Source organism: Vigna unguiculata, chromosome 3 (genome assembly GCF_037176805.1).
Source record: "Vigna unguiculata cultivar grain cowpea cultivar isolate G323 ecotype 2 chromosome 3, ASM3717680v1, whole genome shotgun sequence".
NCBI lineage: Eukaryota > Viridiplantae > Streptophyta > Magnoliopsida > Fabales > Fabaceae > Vigna > Vigna unguiculata.
Window position 1 is genome coordinate 22,108,266 of NC_140794.1, and position 20,883 is coordinate 22,129,148.

At 32.9% G+C, this 20,883-nt stretch overlaps 1 protein-coding gene across 4 annotated transcripts; it reads left to right on the forward strand.

The window, feature by feature from the left end:
- Positions 1-4,332: 4,332 nt before the first annotated feature.
- On the forward strand, positions 4,333-11,699 carry LOC114177999 (RNA recognition motif (RRM)-containing protein). Of its 4 annotated transcripts, none has more exons than XM_028063656.2 (10): positions 4,333-4,452; positions 4,735-5,274; positions 5,828-6,262; positions 6,431-6,950; positions 7,992-9,340; positions 9,418-9,472; positions 9,563-10,100; positions 10,466-10,540; positions 10,763-10,907; positions 11,475-11,699. In XM_028063656.2, the coding sequence occupies exons 2-6, from the start codon at positions 4,740-4,742 to the stop codon at positions 9,456-9,458; spliced, it is 2,880 nt and encodes a 959-aa protein (XP_027919457.2). In that variant the 5' UTR covers positions 4,333-4,452; positions 4,735-4,739; the 3' UTR covers positions 9,459-9,472; positions 9,563-10,100; positions 10,466-10,540; positions 10,763-10,907; positions 11,475-11,699. The 4 variants fall into 4 exon arrangements, with proteins under 4 accessions (XP_027919457.2, XP_027919455.2, XP_085526890.1 ...); XM_028063654.2 differs by having other exon boundaries at positions 9,563-10,055; XM_085670764.1 differs by having other exon boundaries at positions 9,563-10,540.
- The last annotated feature ends 9,184 nt before the right edge of the window (positions 11,700-20,883 follow it).

The following is a 20,883-nucleotide window of genomic DNA, read 5'->3' on the forward strand; positions in this document are numbered from 1 at the left end:
CAAAATTGGGAACTGAAAAAATGAAACAAAAATAAACAAAAAATTGGATTAAAATTGAACCTAATTAATAAAATATGTTGTAAAACATAAATTAATCGATAAAAGATGAACAAAAGCAAAGTCTAATTGGTGAAATGGAAGAAAAAACGAAAATGAGTTAGCTTCACACTCACTTGAACGTTTTCCTTGCATTTGAGTAGATTTGGTGTAAAAGATGCATTAAGTGCGCTCCATGTGTTCATTAATACTTCTCTTCTTTGAGCAACATCTTGATAGTTGGTTGGATTTATAAGGTCTTGATCAAAGAGTCTTTACTTGGAATTAAGTAAAGCGCATATTCGTACAATATGGACAATTCTTCTAAGTTAATAAAGAAAAAGTGAGAAAGTTGGTGAAGTAAAATAACTTTAGCACGATTTCCAAGTAGTCATTGATGTGACATAAGCTTTAAAGTGGATTGTCTTGGTCAGACATAAGGAATGAATATCCATTGCAACATAAAATAATCATATAGATATTCATGAAGTATGATGTTAGCTTAAAATTGTATGCATCGTCTGAGTGTGTAAATGTTTATGAGACATAGAAATGAGATTGCACAATGTTATATCATTTGACAAATGAAACACTCACATCTTTCATGATTTGTTGTTTTTAACAAAGCTTGCTTTTTACAAACGAAGTATAACCATGTGTTATGCTTTCAATGCTAATAAAAATCATGGATGTTATACTTTTCATTAGCACTTTCTCACATTCTTACTACATGAAAACATGTATACCACAATTCCAATAAAAGATTATTAGCTAACATGCAAAAGTCCACAAGTTTGCCCCAACCTTGCAAAAAGAAGAAATTCTAAAGGTCATCTATAATCCTCCAAAATTAAGACTAAAATAGACATAAGAAAACATGTGGTCCAAAGAGATGTTTATATTATTAAACATGATACACATGAAATCATTATCCTAATAATCTTGATGTAACAACCCGAGAAAATAAACATTTATACTATCTAGGATTATTACATAATTTAAAATAAAGCAAACCTGGCCATATGGATGAGATTCAAGCATACACAAATATAAAATAGTTGTAATAATCATAGTCTTTCACAATTAAGTTCCTCCAAGATTTTCTATAAATATCACCATTTTTACACAAAATGCCACAAGGCTATGAGCAATACTAAATATTATATATTATGTATTTTCATTGAACTAAGGAAATAGATACTACTCCAAAGCGCATCCACTCCTACTAGCTACCACTTCTAACTCCTAAAACATGCTCTGCTCGCGCCAAAATGTTGATTATCGCAAAGGAAAAGAAAACACAACCACAAACAAAAATAGGGTAAGCTAATGTTTACATGAGCATAGATAAACAACTTATAACTCAACATCTCAACCAACCAAAACATAACATTTAATGATCTAGTTATCATACCATTCACTATACTCGATATTTGGATTTATGCATCCACTTGGACTCTAGAAGCTTTGTTTTGTCATGTAAAAAAAAATGTAATCCTTAGTGTTACAATTCTAGTAATGATACATGGTATCCCCCTCTCATCACAAAGTGAGTTCACTTATAGCATAAAATAAATGGAGGCCATGATCCTAAGCCTAACTATAAAAATCTCCTTCCATCTTCACCACCTATACTCCTTCCTCTATACGAGTACGAGAGTCTAGTACAGTATAAGAATAACTTCCAAAGAGTGTCCTTAGTAAATGCATAATACTAGACTTACATGCCATACAATTCCTCTATAGGGATTATATGACCATACATTATATGCCATACAATTCAAACACAACATTCCTCATACCTGATAACACCTCCTTGAATCATTCAAATCCACCACATGCATAACCTCCTCATTAAATTACATTTCCACAAAACCTTCATTCTCATAAGTATTCTTTGTATTTCAACATTTACCACATTCTATAGTAATAAACTTCATACACTATCCACAAATAATTGCAAAACAACCCACATCAAGTAGAAATGTTCTTCATAAAAAAAAACCTAAAATAGAGCAAACATAAGAGTCTAACTTTTCTAATTATAGACTTTAAAACAAAGATCCCAGCTATCAAAATTTTAGTTTGATGTGATGGTTAACGAAACGAGAATCCCAATTTTTTTGAGATGACTCGTAATAGTAAAATCTAACTTGCCCAATGAGATATAATGCTCACCCATCGAATTTGCATAATGCAAAAATTCAAATTTTGCAATTTGACGGTGCCCAACACAACCTAAAACTTCCTCGCATGTTTCAAGTCATTTACCAACATGCCAAACTCAATTAAAATTACCAATTCCAGTTATAATAAGCCATAATCACAAATTTTACAACATAGGATTCCAACATTTCCAATTCTCACATGATCATGCAAATCTAGAACTCCTTCATCTCCTAAATTAAATTCACCAAATCAACATTACCAATCAATCACACAACTTCAGCTCATTCTATTATCAACCAACACACATGAAAATGAATTACAAAAATCATAAAGCTAGAAAATCAACTTCCCTCACCTGAGACAAATTCCTCTACTCATGTAGTTCCTCCCTAAAGACCTATATCACACAATATCACCTAAATAATGGATCAAAACTCTGATTAGAATCCTAAACACAACCTTTTCATCAAAGAGCAATAAAGATTCACCAAGAGCAACCTTCAATCACATGCACTACTACATGTGACTCAATACCTATAAAGGAATTAAACAAGATCTTACTCTATTTAACTTTATAATCAGGGAGTGAGTTTTGTAGAGCTTTTTACCAAGAGCAATCCTGTAGTCTCTAATATTTTACATTCAAATAAAGATTGAAGTTAGAAATAAGAAATAAGGTTGAAAGAACTAAAAATATGTATTTAGAAAAAAATGTGATTTGTTTTATAAAATGAAGTTCAATTATTAAATACCTTTATATTTTTAGCACACTTGAGTGTCTAGACTCAACATTCTATCATGTTATGTCATTAACATAAAATACAAAATCAATAAATAATTCACTTATACACAATTTTAATTCAAATCCAAATTTAATTTTTACTTCTTCAATTTATTTTTGTATTTAATTATATTAAAATCATTATTAAGATTGTTAATTCAAATTAAAGATAAAATTATAAAAAAAATCATTATTAATGTTTTTTTTATATTTATAAGTTTTTCCAAAATATATAAATTAATATTTTAATATCTTCCATCATATTTATTAAACACAAATTTTATCCACATTTCCATATATAAATATAATTGCAGAATAAAAAAAATTAACTTAATTATTTAATAAATTTTTATTAATTTATGAAATACAAAATTACATAATACAAAAAAAATTAACTTATTATTTAGTCGATTTTTTGATTAATTTGAGAAATATAAAATTATTTTTATTGGTTAATAAATATTTTAATTATATTTGTATTTTTTCATTCTAAATACCAAATTTATTTGTTTCTAACTTTTCTTCATTTTCTAAATACATTTTTTAATATTCAATATCTTAGTTCAAAAATATTACTTTTTTGTTAAAATTATTACATTTATTTATATTTTAATGATTCAAAACGGAATGTGATTTGTACCCGAATTTCCACTTTAACATACAAATTATGATTAAAGTTTAGCTTCTCAAACACCGAGTTCTGATATGAATAATAAAAGGAAAATGATATTTTAATCCATCTTTTTTGACCTATTTTTAACTCAGTACTTTAATCATCTATTTTGATTCTTTTTAATAATGTGATGTGATGATCTAATGTTAATTGAAGTAATAGATTAAAAGTGGGTTAAAAAAAGTGGATTAAAGTATCATTGTCTATAATAAGATGTGTTATGATTGCAAACAATATTTACAGTGTTATTTAAGGAATTAAAAAAGAAACAATATAAGAGAAAATAAATTATGACAGAATTTAGTAAGTCACCTTATCTATGTTTTAAATGTAATAGTACTTATGGAAAGTTGTAATACAATTATATTTTGTTTATTTCTAAAACAAAATCTCACTAACCTAAATTAAATAACAATACTTTTGTATATTATTTAAATTTAAAAGTCTTAACGAAACGTTACAAATATTTTATTAAAAAATCTTCTAATAATATGTTAAAAATAATGCATACCCCCTTAGTATGCATAAGTAACACTGAATACAGAGCCAACCAATTTTTTTATTAACATGATGATTTGTGAAATGATTGTTATTACAAAAACAATGAAAATTGTAATATTAATGTTTTTTTTTAAAGTTGGATGATATAATTTTTTTTATCATAGTTATATTATTTATTTGTAGCATGTTCGCTTATATATATGTCAGCCTGTGACTAACTCAATCTTCTTCGCTCAGACTTAGCCCCCGAAGCTCCAATACCAAACCTAGCCGTCACAACGAACAGAAAAAGGTACACCTTCTCCCATTTTATCTCTTTTCCCAATTTACCCTCCATCTTCCGTCAAACCCTGACAATAATTTCCATTCATTTCCACGCCTTTTCTTTTTCTCTTTGTTCAATCTTTCAAATTCCACACATTATCATTATTCATATTTTTATTTTTTACTCTAGGGTTTCCTCGTGTCGTGTTCGATATTTCGTATTTTTCCGAATTAAAATAAATTTACCGAAAATCCCCTTCCCCAAAATTAGGTTTTGGTATTATTTATTGGCGATTGGTGTTTAAGGTAGGTTTGATGGGGGATCGGGGTTCGAGCGCGGCGAAACCGATTTGGATGAAGCAAGCGGAGGAGGCGAAGCTGAAGAGCGAGGCGGAGAAGGCCGCGGCGGCGAAGGCGGCGTTCGAGGCCACGTTCAAGGGTTTGGAGAAGAATCGCGAGAAGGTTGGGGGTGTCGTTCAATCGGACAGCGAGTCGGAGGAGTACGAGGACCTGGCTCATAAGCCAATTGGACCCGTCGATCCCTCCAAGTGCACTGCCGCGGGGACCGGGATCGCCGGGGGAACGGCGTGCGCTCCGTCATCGTTTGTGGTGGTTGCTAAGGACGGCGATGAGAGGAAGGTTTCCAACGGGGGTGCGCAAATCAAGGTGAGGGTGACGCCTGGGTTGGGTGTTGGAGGGTCTGAGCAAGAAGGAATGGTGAAGGATATGGGCGATGGAACTTACACTGTGACATATGTGGTGCCCAAGCGAGGGAATTATATGGTCAGTGTTGAGTGTAACGGGAGGCCTATCATGGGGAGTCCCTTTCCTGTGTTTTTCAGTGCAGCAGGTACTACTTTCCCTTTTTCAATATAATGTATATGTTGCTCTGATGTGGTTCTTTTGAGTTGTTCTATTGTTTGGTTAGCAATTCCACTTGAATGGTTTTTATATCACGTGTTGTATTGGTTTGTCTGGTATAATGGGTACTAATAAACAAACAACAAAAGTCTTATTCCCCCAGTGGAAGTTTGCTACATGGATCACATTATTATATCATTTGATCAGTTAAATGGGTGTTGTTTGAGTAATTCATGTTCAGTATATTAATGGGTTTTACTTTGTCTGGCAAAGGCTTAATGCAACCCTCTTACTTTGCCTTGGCTTCGGACTGTTTATGCGTAGGTGGAGTTTTGGGTAGTCACAGAAAGGAAAGAGAGAAATATTGAACCTGTTGCTAAGCTTCTCTTCCACTGTTGAAATTGTGTTATGCTCTGTGTACAATATTACATTTTTTTTTTATTTAAACAAAACTTGAAGATAACATTGTTGCTGCGCATATGCTTCTTGGTTTAGTGATCCTCATTGTGGTCAATTTTCAATGCTTTGATTTTTGTGGTTAGGTAATGGTAGCGGAGGGCTGCTGGGTTTAGCTCCTGCATCTACATTTCCAAACCTGGTTAATCAAACTATGCCCAACATGCCAAATTACTCTGGGTCAGTTTCAGGGGCATTCCCTGGATTGTTGGGAATGATTCCAGGGGTTGTTGCTGGAGCTTCTGGGGGTGCTATTTTGCCTGGCATTGGGGCCTCACTTGGGGAAGTTTGTCGAGATTACCTTAATGGGCGTTGTGCAAAAGTAGATTGTAAGTTGAATCACCCACCTCATAATTTGCTTATGACTGCCTTAGCTGCGACAACCTCAATGGGAACACTTAGCCAAGCTCCTATGGCACCTTCTGCTGCTGCAATGGCTGCAGCTCAGGCAATAGTTGCTGCCCAAGCCCTTCAAGCGCATGCAGCTCAGGTGCAAGCTCAGTCTGCGAAAGATTCTTCTGGTATGCTGTTGACATGCCAATTTTGTTTTCTGTTGGTTGTATTTTTTCATTTCACTAGATGAAAGATGTCTCCTTGATTTTTTTCATTTCAACTGTGATATTTTTTCCCAATTGTGTTTTTACTATTTCCTAGTTTTTTCTTATAATTGTATTTGTTACCACAATCAGGTTCTCCTGAAAAGTCTAGTAAAGATGATGCATTGAAGAAAACCCTTCAAGTTAGCAATCTTAGCCCTCTTCTCACTGTGGAACAGCTAAAGCAACTCTTTGCATTCTGTGGCACTGTTGTTGAATGTACGATCACTGATTCAAAGCATTTTGCTTATATAGAATACTCAAAGCCTGAAGAGGCAACTGCTGCTCTGGCGTTAAACAATATAGATGTTGGGGGCCGCCCTTTGAATGTTGAAATGGCGAAATCACTTCCACAAAAGCCATCGGCTGTGAATTCTTCACTTGCTTCATCATCTCTTCCTCTGATGATGCAGCAAGCTGTTGCAATGCAACAGATGCAATTCCAGCAAGCATTGTTGATGCAACAAACCATGACTGCCCAGCAGGCTGCTAATCGAGCTGCAACCATGAAATCTGCCACAGAGCTAGCTGCAGCCCGAGCCGCAGAAATAAGTAAGAAATTGAATCCTGATGGACTTGAAAGTGAAGCAAAAGAGGCGAAGCAAAAATCCAGGTTTGTTTACTTCAGTGAATTATTTTGAGGATAACATATGCTTTTTGTCTTGATCGTATTTCAAAACTTTTATTTCTTTGAGTTCTTTGATTTATTTTTATTCAGGGAAGTACTAGTATTTCCTATATATATTGGAAGTAGGAATCATGAACTCATTTAGTTTGAATTAATGGTGTAAAATTTTGGCAAAACTGGGACAATTGTTTCTGTATATGTTATTATGTCCAGGATTATGGAAGATATAGTATTTTTAGAAAACATTTGCAACAACTTGCAACTGATGTGTCATTTATCAACTATCCTAATTGGAACCCGCCAAATGCCGCTCCTGTAGGACCCCCATGATGGTCCTGTGCTGGTCCAATAGTATATATCTAGTATTATGTCATTGTTAGAACACACTTGAAATATCTATAGTCTATATGAGTACTTTTTTAGCTACACAATACACGTTTTAGTTAATCAGACCTTGATTGAACATAAGGTTTTTGACAAATAAGGCATAGTTCTTTTTATGAACCACATCCAATTATTGAACTAAATAAGAATTTAGTTTCCCTACATCCAATTATTGAGCTAAATAAGAATTTTATGAACCACATCCCTTTTTGTGAAAGGGAGTTTTTTCATTAGAGAAGTTATGTGCAGTTGGATATGAATTTCAACTGATATACGTTGTTGAGCTTTTGATTTGATTATTGACAAGATACCCTCCTACCAATAAGCTGTCCTTGATATTTGATCCAAATGAGGTTTCTTTATTGCTTGCTGGATATGGTAGGGTTATGTATGTGCATGTAGATGCTAAATATAAAGTAAAAATTGGGCAGAAGAAAAACTAATTGCATTTAGAAATATGTTGTTGACGGCCGGGCAATTTTCAAGTCTATCATTGTCATTGATAATGGATTCATTTTTAAATTTAATTAAATTGTGGTGAAAAGTCTTGTTATTTATATTTTTTAATTTATGCATGTCGTTGTCACATTATGCTCTTTACAAAGTTTTCTGTCTAATCTAAGATTTAATTTCCTTTGGCAGATCTCCCTCTCCACCTCGTGGAAGATCTCGTTCAAAATCAAGATCTCCTATCAATTACCGGAGAAGGAGGAGATCTCGCTCTTATTCACCTGTTCGTCATTCTAGGGATCATCGTTCTCGGTCACCATTGAGGTCCCATCATTACTCGAGCTATGAAAGGGAAAGGCGCTATAGAGATATTAGGGAACATAGTGATAGATACAGAAAACGAGATTTGGATAGATCACTTGATTATCGTTTATCTGCTTCTAGAAGGAACAAAAGTAGGAGTGTTAGTCCTCATACACGTAAATCATCTGTTTCTCCAAAACGTCATAGAGAAACTTCACCTCATAGAGCAAGGAAACAGTCACGTGCTGATTCAGGCTCTCCAAGCCGTCACAGAGGTAGGTCTTCTCCAAAGACTGATGAAAAGAAATTAAGAAACAGAAGGCGCTCAAGGTCAAGATCATCAGACGATAATAGGCTTCACTATAGCAAAAATGAAGAAATCTTGCATGGAAAATCTAAACATAAAGAGAGAAGGCGATCCAGGTCAGTGTCTGTGGATGAAAAGCCTCACAGAAGGAGCCGGTCATCGCCAAGAAAAGTGGATGAAAGTAGATCCAGATACAAAAAACGCTCAAGGTCTAAATCTGTGGATGATAAGCATGATTCACCTGAGAGATTGGATCAAAACAGATATAGAAGATCAAGGCATAATGATAAAAGGCACTCTAGGTCAAGATCTACAGAAAATAGGGATCAGTCTGATGTCAGGGTGGATGAAAGCAAAAAAGAAAAGTCAAAACAACGGGATTCTAGAAGGGGCAGGTCAAAATCTGTTGAAGGGAAGCATCGCTCTAAAGATAAATCTGGTGAAAGTAGAGATAAGAAATCAAAACATCGAGATAGAAGGCGTTCAAGGTCAATATCATTAGAAGGTGAGCTGGACAAAAGAGGCACTTCACCCCATATTAATTTGGATGAGAGAAATTTTGAACTGAAACAGTCCAGTTCAAAGTTCCCTGAAGTCAAGCATCACTCCAGTGATAAATATGCAAATAGAGATGAAAAATCAGATCATCAAAAGAAAACCCCACCTAAATCAAAATCAGAACAATTTGATGGGAGTGGGTCCTTCCAAGGAAATTTCGAGGATTATGATTCAAAGGAGAAATCACAGTCTGATTCTGGATCTGCGGAAGTTAAGCATAATTTGAATGATGGAGACGATGCTACCTGTGAAGAAAACTCAAAACTTTCTGGAGATGTCAAGGACTCAATCATGCTTAATGATACTGGGATGCTGACATCAGTGAATGGTAACTACAGGTTAGAAGGGTCAAATGAAGCTGATGATAACCCAGGTACAGGAAGTCTTGTTGTCAAAAGTTGTTAATTTCGTTCAGTTAGGGTTAAAAATCTGAGAACTCTTTTGATGCAGGATGGATATGCGTGGAAGAAGTGGGAAATGTAAAATATTAAGCAAACATGGATTGGTAATGACTAATGACCTTACATACAGGAAAAGAAGTGATTATACATTGTCATTGCCTGTTTTTTAATACTCAGTACTTTCTGTGTTGCAGGGTTATTGGTTCCAAATGATAATCCAAATTCTACCTGGCTTTCTGATAGTGCTAACAATATAGCTATTGGTACAGATTTCTGTTATTTGGTCTTGAATGAGAAGTATCTAAGGAGCAAGGATAATTGAAGCTCACTACTTACAAAGCTGATCAGGAAGCGGTGCCACCCAACCAAGACTGCTATTGTTACTTGTCACTATAGTATAATTGCAAGGATCATGACTTTCTATGTTGAAGATTTACTGAGCAAGATCTTTCCGAGGAATTTACAGTTTCTTGGGAGGGTTGCGATTCTTAGGATGATGCCTCCACTATTTGATTGGTCCCCAGATTATTCTCTGTTGGCTTATGAACATCTTCGGTTGTTTATTTCTTTTTTGCAGGTCTGATTGGAAAAGATCAGGTGTAGAATCCCACAGCTGTTGGTGTGGTTTAAGGTTTCAAGAAGTTTCCTGTTATAGTCATGATCAACAGTGCATACTGCTTGATTGATGTATGTTGGAATGTTATTTTAAGTATAATATTCTTTTTATTAAAGGTAATTTTTGCTATGTCTGGCTTTGATATTTTTTTAAAAATTTGATGGTGTCTTAATATTTTTGGTTACTAGTTCTTCGAAGATAGTGTAGAGGGAGAAACCCTTTTAAACCAGTGTCCGATTATGTGCATCTAAAACTTGTTTGGCTAATGATCGCAATAATGTGTTAAATTGAAACTACTGAAATCTTTTAGTTTGTCTCCTCATCGGTTATATTTATATTCCAGTAGCTGGTATGACCAATTTTTGTGGTATGATCTTGTTTAGTTGCGAGCATCGTTATTTGATGTGGCCAACCTTTGGCTCCGTTTTGTTTACTCATGTTTTGTGGTATGGTGGGCATGTTATATCCAAAACAAATGCAGGTTATTCTCATTGAAATCTGTTGGAGCTTTGAGATACAATTATGCTGGGTTGATTTTTCTCTTGTGTAAATGAAGGTATGCAGCCAGATTCTGATGCTCTATGGTTTAGAGCATACTTGTTTTTCTTCTAGCAAGTTGAGAGCAATATGGGAGGCTTGTTAACTTTAGTATTTTATATGAATGCATTTACTCTACGTATTGTTTTTCAATTTTTTTACCATCATCTGGTGGCTTATATTTTCCTACATTTTTCCCCATTTTCCTTTTGTTTTCTTTCTTTTTTATTTCCCCCCCAAGAAATTGTCATGGTTAGGTAAAGCTTCTATTAAAGGTCAACTGAACCTGGATGTTGCTGCAATGAGTTTCACCATGTTGCGTTTGAGAATTGGCTGAGTTACAGTTTTTACTTAAGTAAATGCTGAAATGCAAATGATTTCAACAGGTAATTCTTCGTGAAACTATTGGGTGGTTCATTTTGTGTAGCATCTTCGATTTAATTGTCAGTCTTGTCCGTGGTGTTTACTTAGTTCTTTATGTTGCCCTGTGCACGATGATGCTTTTTCTTTTTATTAATTTTACAATTATTTGTAAATTGAGTGGCTTTCAGTGTCATCTTAATGATTGTGTTTAGTTTTTTTTTTTTTGTGTTGAGTTTGCTTGATTTGATTTTGATTTGGTGTTACAACTTCAATTCTGGTTTTGAAAAATATGAGCTTGTTGCTGAGTAGTGGTACAACTTTTAAATTTTTTCTGAGAAAATATTTTGTGGAACACATTTATCCAGTTGACTTGGTATGGTTACGACTTATGATTTTGAAAAATTAGAGTTTGTTCCTAAAAGGTGCTAAAGAAATTCTGGGTTTTTTCTCCTTTTTAGGAGTAGGGTTTTTTAGTCTCGGTTGATCACAACTAAATTTCCCCCTTGTTTTGCACTCTTTTCTCCGTCCCCTGCCCCGTTTTCTCCTTTCCCCCTCTCTTGCCATCCTTTTTTTTTTCTTTTTCTGGTTAGGTAAGCATTGGATATGATGATCTTAGAGCTGCTGCAAATTCTCTTCACCAGATGATTGTGTGAAGTATGTTCTTGGAAGTCCTCTTGGTGTTTTAGTTTCCTTTCTTTGCACCACCTGGTGTAGTCACACCAATGTCATGGCTTCTCCAGTTGGCTCTTAGGCTTTGTCATACAGTGTTTGTTCATAATTCTGCATGGTTTAATAAAATATTTTAACAATTTCAAGGTTGGGCTCGAAATGGGTAGGTTCTGATCTAGGTTATTGTCGAATTCTGAATTTTTTGATGCGTGCCCTTCAGCATATGCAATGGGTAGTGGCTAATTGAGCAGAGTGCTGGCACGTTGGTGATTCAGGCTCTCGGCGAATATTTTGATCGAAATTTCCCTCTCGAAAATAAATCCTAATCATTTAGAGCAAAATCATGTTGATCGATATATTTCTTGGTTCTTGAAGCACAAAACCGGTTTTTAAAATTCCTGAAATTTATACTTCTATTTTGAAGTTGAAAGTTTATTAATGCCGATTGTTGTAGAGGAAATCTTGTGAGTACTTGCGTACATTTTTCGATGAGTGTAATTTCTTCCTTCAAGGTTTATCAAGCTTTTCCAAACGATTGTGGCCCTTCTATGGCAAATTTTATCTTGGACAAGCATATTTAAAGAGGTTGTTGCAGTTTTATTAAGATTAGCAACAGGAAGCAAAACTAAATTTTAAATCCTCCGAAAATCTCCAGAAAATGTTTCCTCAAATCACGAACGATGTTACAATGTTAGACTAGGTTTTTTTTTTTTTGTAACACTTTCGGTTTTCAGTTAATGTGTTGTAACGAATCTGTTGTAATTTTGGGTTATAAAACAGAAAATATTCAGATAATATAAGTTGTGTGATAAGTTGTGCATTGCTTTAAGGGATAGTGGAGGTGAAGAAAGTTAAAGAAGTAGATAGCAGTGGAAAAGGTGAAAGTAATCGCTAGAAGAGGTGGAAAAGGTAGATAGCATGAAAGTGTGTCTGGTGTGGTTGAGGAAGAAAGAGAAAAGTTATTACAAAAGTTGGAACCAAGAAGATTGGGATGCATGGATGCGCATAAAATGTGAAGTTTCTTTTTATATAATGAAGATTTTATTTTTCTAGATGATTTGGGTTTATTAAATTTATGGGATGTGCTTGTGAAAATTACCGTGGTTAGATTATTCTTGAAACATTTTATTAAATTTGATGGGTGTTGGAAGTTGCTCGCGAAATGGGGTCCAGATGTTGGTAGTGGATAAGATGAAAGCTGGCTAGCAGCCGCCACGTAAGAATACCTTCGCATATAGACAATGGTACATCTGCTCTCTCTTTCGTTTTTATCCTTAGATTTTAATTGTTTGATTTTAAATTAAAAATAATAATAATTTGGAGTTGTCTTATTTTTGGTTTTCTTATTAGCAATTTAGGTCCTATCAAACGCAAAATATTATAGGAATAAAAGATAGTAAAAAGAAAATATTTGTATGTCATTATAGATTTAACCTATGTCTCTTTAAATTTGTCTTTTTCAACGTTCTTTTATATATATATATATATATATATATATATATATATATATATATATATATATATATATATATATTTTGTGCATTTGCATAGGTTAAAAACTTGTTAATCTTTAGAATGTGTGATTTCATTTATGTGACTTTCACAAAAATATTTATGTATCTAATAATTCTTGAAAAATATTTATGTATCACAAAAATATATTTTTCGTTTTGATGTTTTTTGAACTTAAAATGGAAAACTATTATTTTATAATTTTAAAGCGAAGTAATAAAAAAATGTCAGTTAATCTACAATTACATCTATCTATATTTTATATTATTAAATTTTATAATCTTGTTTACAAAAAATTAACTACAAAAAATTTAATAGAACACAGACCAAAAAAAAATTTAAACTTGATATAAGTGTAATTTGGCGTCTTATTAACTTATCACATCCACATTAAATTCAAAGTTAATAAAAAAAAAAAGGTAACAATATAATATGCAATCGACTCGCTTGTCTACTTTCATGAGGACATGAACCGATTAGTAAATGGTTTCTTCTTAAGATTATCCAAATAAGTCGAAGGTTTGGATGAGAATACAATAACCTGCAATTCCTAAATGTTATCGGTGCTGATTACACATACTTAAGAAAGAAATTTGTTAATAGTGCTTAATTGGTGACTTGAAAGAATCAAACGTTGTAGTAAAAGTTTACTTGATAGAAATCCTTGAGTTTGTGAAGATCTAATAGTAACCAAATCAAGCAATCAAAGTCATGGTTAGAAGTGACTCTTGGTCCACACAAAGAATAAGAAAAAACATGAAATAAAAAATAAAATAGATAAATAATCATCTAAGATTGAAAAACACGCTACCTTATTTAAAGATTAAGTGATATGGTAACTCAATACCAATATTCTTAAGAAAATATTATTTATTTATTCCTGAAATATATTAATTGTTTTAACTATAAGAGTTAAGAATTTTTTTCCTATTAATTATGAATGTTTAGTAGCTTTTGACAAATGAAATGCTTCAATTATGTTTTTAAAGAAAAAGAAAAACACAGTCTGTTCACATAAAACATATAGGTTAAACCATGTGAAACGAAACGAAGTTAACTTTTGTGTTTAGACGGGAATTTCAACAATTTAAAGAAATTGAAGTATATAATATTAAAATTATTTGTAATTAAATTTTTTTATTTTTTAAATATTTTGTTTGGATAAAATAATTAAAATATCTTACATTTCATTTTTTATTGATAAAATAATTGAATTTCTCTTTTAAGATAAAATTTCATTTTAAAAATATGTATTTTAAAATTTTTAAAATTAAAGTTTACAAAAATATTAAAATGTGGATAAAATTAAATTTAAATAATAAAGTAATATTTACCAATTTTATCTTTTTTTAGTATGAATATGTGTATCATGTGTAATGAATATAGGGTTTGGCCTTTGGTCACATGGGTGACAGTCAAAAGAATCCACAAAACTAAAAGGGTAATATAAGAAAAGTCCATGGGGACAAAAGAGTAAAGAAAGTCAAAATATTCAATCTGAGTCAAAGATCGGCCCAAGACAACATGGGTTGAAGATCGAGGTGAGATGGTTCAGGTTGAAAATTGAGTCCAAACAACTTTGGCTTAGGGTCGAGCCAAGTCAATCAGGCCGAAGAATTGAGCCAAGCTGAAAAACTAAGTTTGTCAGAGCTGGAGGTCCAACTAAGTCGGCCTAGACTAAAGATCAAGATAAGTCGGCTCAAGCCAAAGGTCAAGTTGAGTCAACTCGACCCGAAGATCGACCCAAGTCGATACGGACTTAGGGTTGGGTTGAGTTGACTTGGTTCGAAGGTTGAACAATGTCAGCTCAACTGAAGGTTGTAAAGAGATTATTGACCAAAGGTTAAGATGAGTTAGCTTAGTCGAATGTTAAGTTGAGTTAGTCCAGTTGAAGGTCGAGTTGAGTCAAAACGGGATGGGAATAACAATCCAAGTAAGAGGAGTTAAATAATTTTGTGATTTTTTTTTCTTTCACAATTATCTGTTGCATAATTGTGATTCTAACTTTTATTCTAAAACTATTATGATTTTGATATTATTATTACGAAAATTATTTTATTGGTATAAAGAAATATTTGGTACACTATGTTTGTGATATTATATGGTCTCTAATCAATATTATATGGTGCACAATAGTGGTAAGATATAAAATATGTAAATGTGGTTTATTCTTGATGAGTCCATCTTCAAGCTTGAAGTCCATAAGCAAGTGAGGGAGAACTCCATGGAGTGATGATGCACGGAAGCAAGAGAGAAATGAGAGGAAATGGTTCAACTATGGTGAGGGAAAGGTGCTCTCAAGTGAGGTTATGCCAACACTCAAGGAAACCACTAAGGGGAGCTCTAGCCTAAGTTAATTCACAAAGATAGAGTAATGTGGATGCATTTCAACAACATAACTCTACTAATTTCATGAATGAGTTTACAAGACCTAGAGCTCTCTATTTATAGGAGAAAAGGAGAGCTAGGTTGTCTAGAAAAAGGGAGGGGAAAATGGCCTAAAATGTTGTAATTGGAGCAAAAAAGAGAGCATGTGCAAGGTGTTACTTGCCACCTAAGAAATTCACATGCACCATGCTTGTAATTGCTACTTGGAAAAGCTTGTCCACCAAGTTTGGCGCAAATTAGGGTTAAAACCCTAGATGATATGAGCACCACTCCAAGGTCCAACCTAACTCTTCTTGGTCCAAAATACTTCTAAGGCCCATAAACCCTCCAAGGCCCAATACATGGCCTAAAGAAAATCCTATACTACTAGACCATAATACAAAGCCCAAAATTAAATCCTAACCTAATATTTACAATTACAGAGTTCTAGGTTAGGTCTTCACATCCTCCTTAGCCTAGATGAACCTTAACTTATGCCTGATATGCTCAAAGGAGGCCCATTCTTCTTGTATCCTCCTAGGAATAACTTTGGTGGTTTGCCCCTTGGCTAGATGTATCTCATCATCCCCTCCTTCTTGAGGAGGATTTAACCTCAAATCTGAAGTGTTTGCCTCATCATTAGTTGCACCTATAAAAGGAATTAAGTTAGTGACACTAAAGGTGGTATGAACTTCATATTCCCTAGGCAGCTCTAGCCTATAAGCATTATGGTTCACTCTCTTAAGAACTTTAAAGGGACCATCTCCCCGGGGACTAAGTTTGGATTTTATTTTCTTAGAAAACCTATCTTTGCTTAGATGAAGCCAAACCTAATCCCCTTCTACAAATATAACTTCTCTCCTCCCCTTATTATTGTATTTTCATACCTCTAAATTTGTTGCTCAATTTGTCTTTTAACCCTTTCATTCATTTTGTTTATAAAATTAGATTTTGCTACCCGTTCTTTATGAACAAATTCAAAAGATGTGGGAAGTGGTAGTTAATCCACCTAGTGAGAGGATTAAATACATAAATAGACTCAAAATGAGATACCTTAGTAATCCTATGAACTACTCTATTGTAAGCAAATTCAATATGGGAAAAATATTCATCCCAAAATTTGTGGTTTCCTTTCAAAATTGCCCTTAGCATAGTATAGATAAATTTATTGATAACTTTTGTCTTTCCATCAATTTGGGTGATTCTATCAGGTATTATGGTGCGGGATATACCATGAAGCTTTACTACTTTTCTGTTAAGAAAGTAGTCAAGAGATTAGTATGGGTATAGTCAACCCTAAGTCGCCTCCTAACAAACACGAAATTGATTTTTGACAAATTAGTTCTTATAAAAATTATACAAAAGGGGTTAGTTAAATAATATTGGGAAAAATAATAGAAGAAGATAAAGATAAAAATATATTAAAAAAAATGGTAAAGAAAATAGATTGATTCCATTGCTTTTTCAAAATAGATCCATCATCGGTTATCGAAAAATTATTGCTCAATTAATTTGTTGGCGTTCTCTCTATTAACTAGAGTACATTCTCAATTAAAAGTAAGAACTTTGTAGATTAATCATAGTAAATTTAACCAAAGTACATTCTCAATTAAGTATTACTACGCCTAATCATATATTTTCTTTTACCTCTAATATCAAGTAAAAAGTTAATTAACCAAATTACATTCTTGATTAATTCTTGTTAAAGTTTTCAGCTTTAATCAAAGTGTATCCTCAATCATTGGCAAAAACCCATTTAATCACATGAAAGTTTCTAAATTTAATCAAAGTACATTTTCAATTAAAATTAGAAATCCTTGAATTCATGTGATTGATATGTTATGTAGATTTAACACCGTGCTAACTTGCTAAAATTAAAAATCATTAACTTTACTTGATTCAGATACAAAAGACATAGAAAGTTATAAATCAAAACAACAATCACATGAACAAACCAATTATTGCATTCTAACTTTAGAATCCATAATGAAATTACAGTGGAACCAACCCTTGAAACTTCACTCCATGAAATCAAAATAAAATAAAAATAGGAGAAGAATGGAGAGAGAACGAAATTAGGCCTCTGTAAAGGGATCCTAAACTCCAAAGTTCCGAGCTTGTTTTTTCTGCTTCCCCTTGGTCTCTTTATATATGACTTGGACTAGGCTTTTCTGTTGTTAAAATCTCTCAAATATCTCATAAATATCATTTATCTTTATAATTGTTATGAATATCTAAAAATATTTGGAGAGATATAGCCAATTTAAAAATATTTGACAAATATAGTTAGTTGACAATTTATGATATAATTAAATAAATTAATTACTTAAAGATATATGATAAATTGTCACCAACTAATATTTGCATTAATTTTTCAAATGAGCCATTTGCAATCTTTTCCAATTATCTTTTAAATAATCCAATATCTTCAAGAAATATTTGTTTGTTGTGGAGATCTAAAAAGATTTAAGAAGATCTTGCCATATTTAAGAAGATGTGGTAGTTATTATCTTTTGATATTTTATGATATAATTAAATAAGATAATTATTTAAAAATATCAAATAAAATATCTAAAGACATATTTTCCCTAAATTATCTTTTATCATAAATATTTATGAATTTTCAAAGTCCCTTTCCTAAAAAAGATAGAGAAAACCGCAAGGTCCAATTTTTTGTCGCTTGTTCCCTCTTCTTAGCTTAGCCAAACTTCTTCAGGTTTTCAAGCTTTTCTTGCTTCTTCATGTAATGCTTGGCTTGAATTTTTGTGATTTTGATAATTTTCTATTCTCGGATTTATCTTTAAGGCGTCATGAAACTTTAATCAATTTATTTCCACACCTCTATGAGCTCAACTTAGTTGCAACTGCATTAACACACCTCAAAATATCTAAAGAACATTTATGCAACTAAAACGCTATTTTTAACATGTTTTTGGATCTCATGCTCAATAAACCCAATTATAAGAAATCCAAATTAAATCAATCTTTTAAGAACAAAATTCTTAAAAAATCCAGAATTAAACATTAAATTAGGGCATAAATATGAACTCATCATTGACTCTATTAGATACTATGATGCGTGGTATAGCATGAAGCTTTACTACATCTCTAAAGAACAACCTAGCAATGTTGCTAGCATCATCAACTTTGTGGTAGGGTATAAAATGTGCCAATTTGCTAAAATGATCAACCACCACAAAAATGGAATCACCTCCCATTTGGGTTATTAGGAGTCCTAGGAAAAGAATTCATATTGATATCCTCCTAAGGGGCTAAAGCAACAAGCAAGGGGATATAAAGTCCATGAGGTATTGTTATACATTTTGATTGTAAACAAGAGATACATCTATGACTTTGAAAATTTTTACTCATATGGGGCCAAAAGAAGTTTTCTTTTATTAGACCTAAGGTTTTTTCTACCCTAAAGCGACCCATTAATCCCCCTTCATGTGTTTCTTGAAATAGGAACTTTCTTTGTAAACCTTGGGGAATACAAATTTTTCCTTCTTTAAAAAATTACCCATCATTCACATAGAAATCCCCTTGATCTCTTTCAAGACTTCAACATAGGTGGATGAAAACTCAAAATCTTTAGCATATATTTTTGGAATGTGATTAAATCAAAGAATTTTGGCTCCCAATTTTGAAAAAAAGGTATGCCTTATAAACAAAGTATCACCCACCACATTTCTTTTGCCTTTCTTGTTTTTTATCACATAAGAAAATTGTTCCAAGAATTCCATCCATTTAGCATGTCTCTTATTAAGCTTGTGTTGACCCTTCAAGTATTTAAGCGACTCATGGTTACCATAAATGACAAACTCCTTGGACAATAGATATTGTTCCCAACACCTACAACATATAAATCTTTATTATAGGTGGGATAATTGAGGGAGAAACCATTAAGTTTTTCATTGAAGTAAGCAATTGAGTGACCTCTTTGCAACAACACAACACCTACACCTACACCCGATGCATCACATTCTAGTTCAAAAGTTTTTGAAAAGTCTGGTGAGGGTAGAATGGGTGCATTAATGAGTTTTTCTTTGAGTTGCTAAAAAGCAGACTCTTATTTTTTACCCTAATCAAATGACATATATTTCTTGACTAACTCATTAAGGGGTGAAGCCAAAGTAGAGAAGTTAGGAACAAATCTCCTATAAAAACTTGTCAATCCATGGAAGCTCCTAACTCTCCAATATTTTTAGGAGTAGGTCATTCTTGGATGGCCTTGACTTTCTTGGGGTCAACATGAACCCCATTTTGTTTAACAATGAACCTTAAGAAGCTTATGTTGGATGCTTCAGCTGGAGGAAATATCAAGTGGAAGACATCGGAGGAAGCCTACGAGTTAGTAGAGAACATGACAGCTAGTGACAATGACACTTATAATGAGAGAACCCATTTGCAAAAGAAAGGTGTCTTAGAGCTTCAATCCCAAGATGCCTTGCTAGCTCAAAACAAAATCATGACCCAATAACTTGAAACTCTCATGAAGAAACTTTCTCAACTTCCTCAAGAACCAAAATGCGTCTCTAGCTCAATATCAACTAGGGCAAGGCTGTGAATTATATGGGGAAATCCATTCTATTGGACAATGTGCCATACAAAGAACATCTTAGGAGGAAGTTAGCTATATGAGTAATCATGGCCATTAAGGAAATTTTAATCAAGGATGGAGGCCACACCAAAACATGGGTCAATCGGGACCTTCTAACATTACAAAAATTATAGGTTAAAATACCTTTTTGATCTCAATTTTCGTCAAATTTTGTCAAATAAGTCATAATTTTGGTTGTGTTCAAATAGGTCCGAATTTTTGTCAATTTTGTTCAATTGGGTCCTTTTTTGCTAACACCGTTTAAATCATTAACGACCATGAATAGTGATTGCCACGTGTCACTTCGTGGTTTTTTTGATTTTTTTGATTTTTTTGAATTTTTTTGAATTTTTTTTTTGAATTTTTTAAAAATGTCCACGTGTCAACCCAACAACGTGCCACATGTCAAAGTCAATGTTTTATATTCAATTTGGTCCCTATATTTGTTATTTTTGTTCAATTTAGTCCCAATTTTTGTTAACATGAACCAATTTGGTCCCTCTCCAAATTGAAACCAAATTTAATTTTTATATTAAAATTCACATTTTTATTAAATATTTTTATATAATATACTAAAATTCACATCATTATAACTTTGATATAAAAATTAAATTTGGTCACATCTTCGATAGAGACAAAATTGGTCAATTTTAAACAAAATTGGGACTAAATTGAACAAAAATAACAAATATAGGGACCAAATTGAATTTATAACATTGACTTTGACATATGGCACGCTATTGGGTTGACACGTGGACATTAAAAAAAAAAACTACGAAGTGACATATGGCAGTCAATGTTCATGGCCGTTAATGATTTAAACGGTGTTAGCAAAAAAAGATCCAATTGAA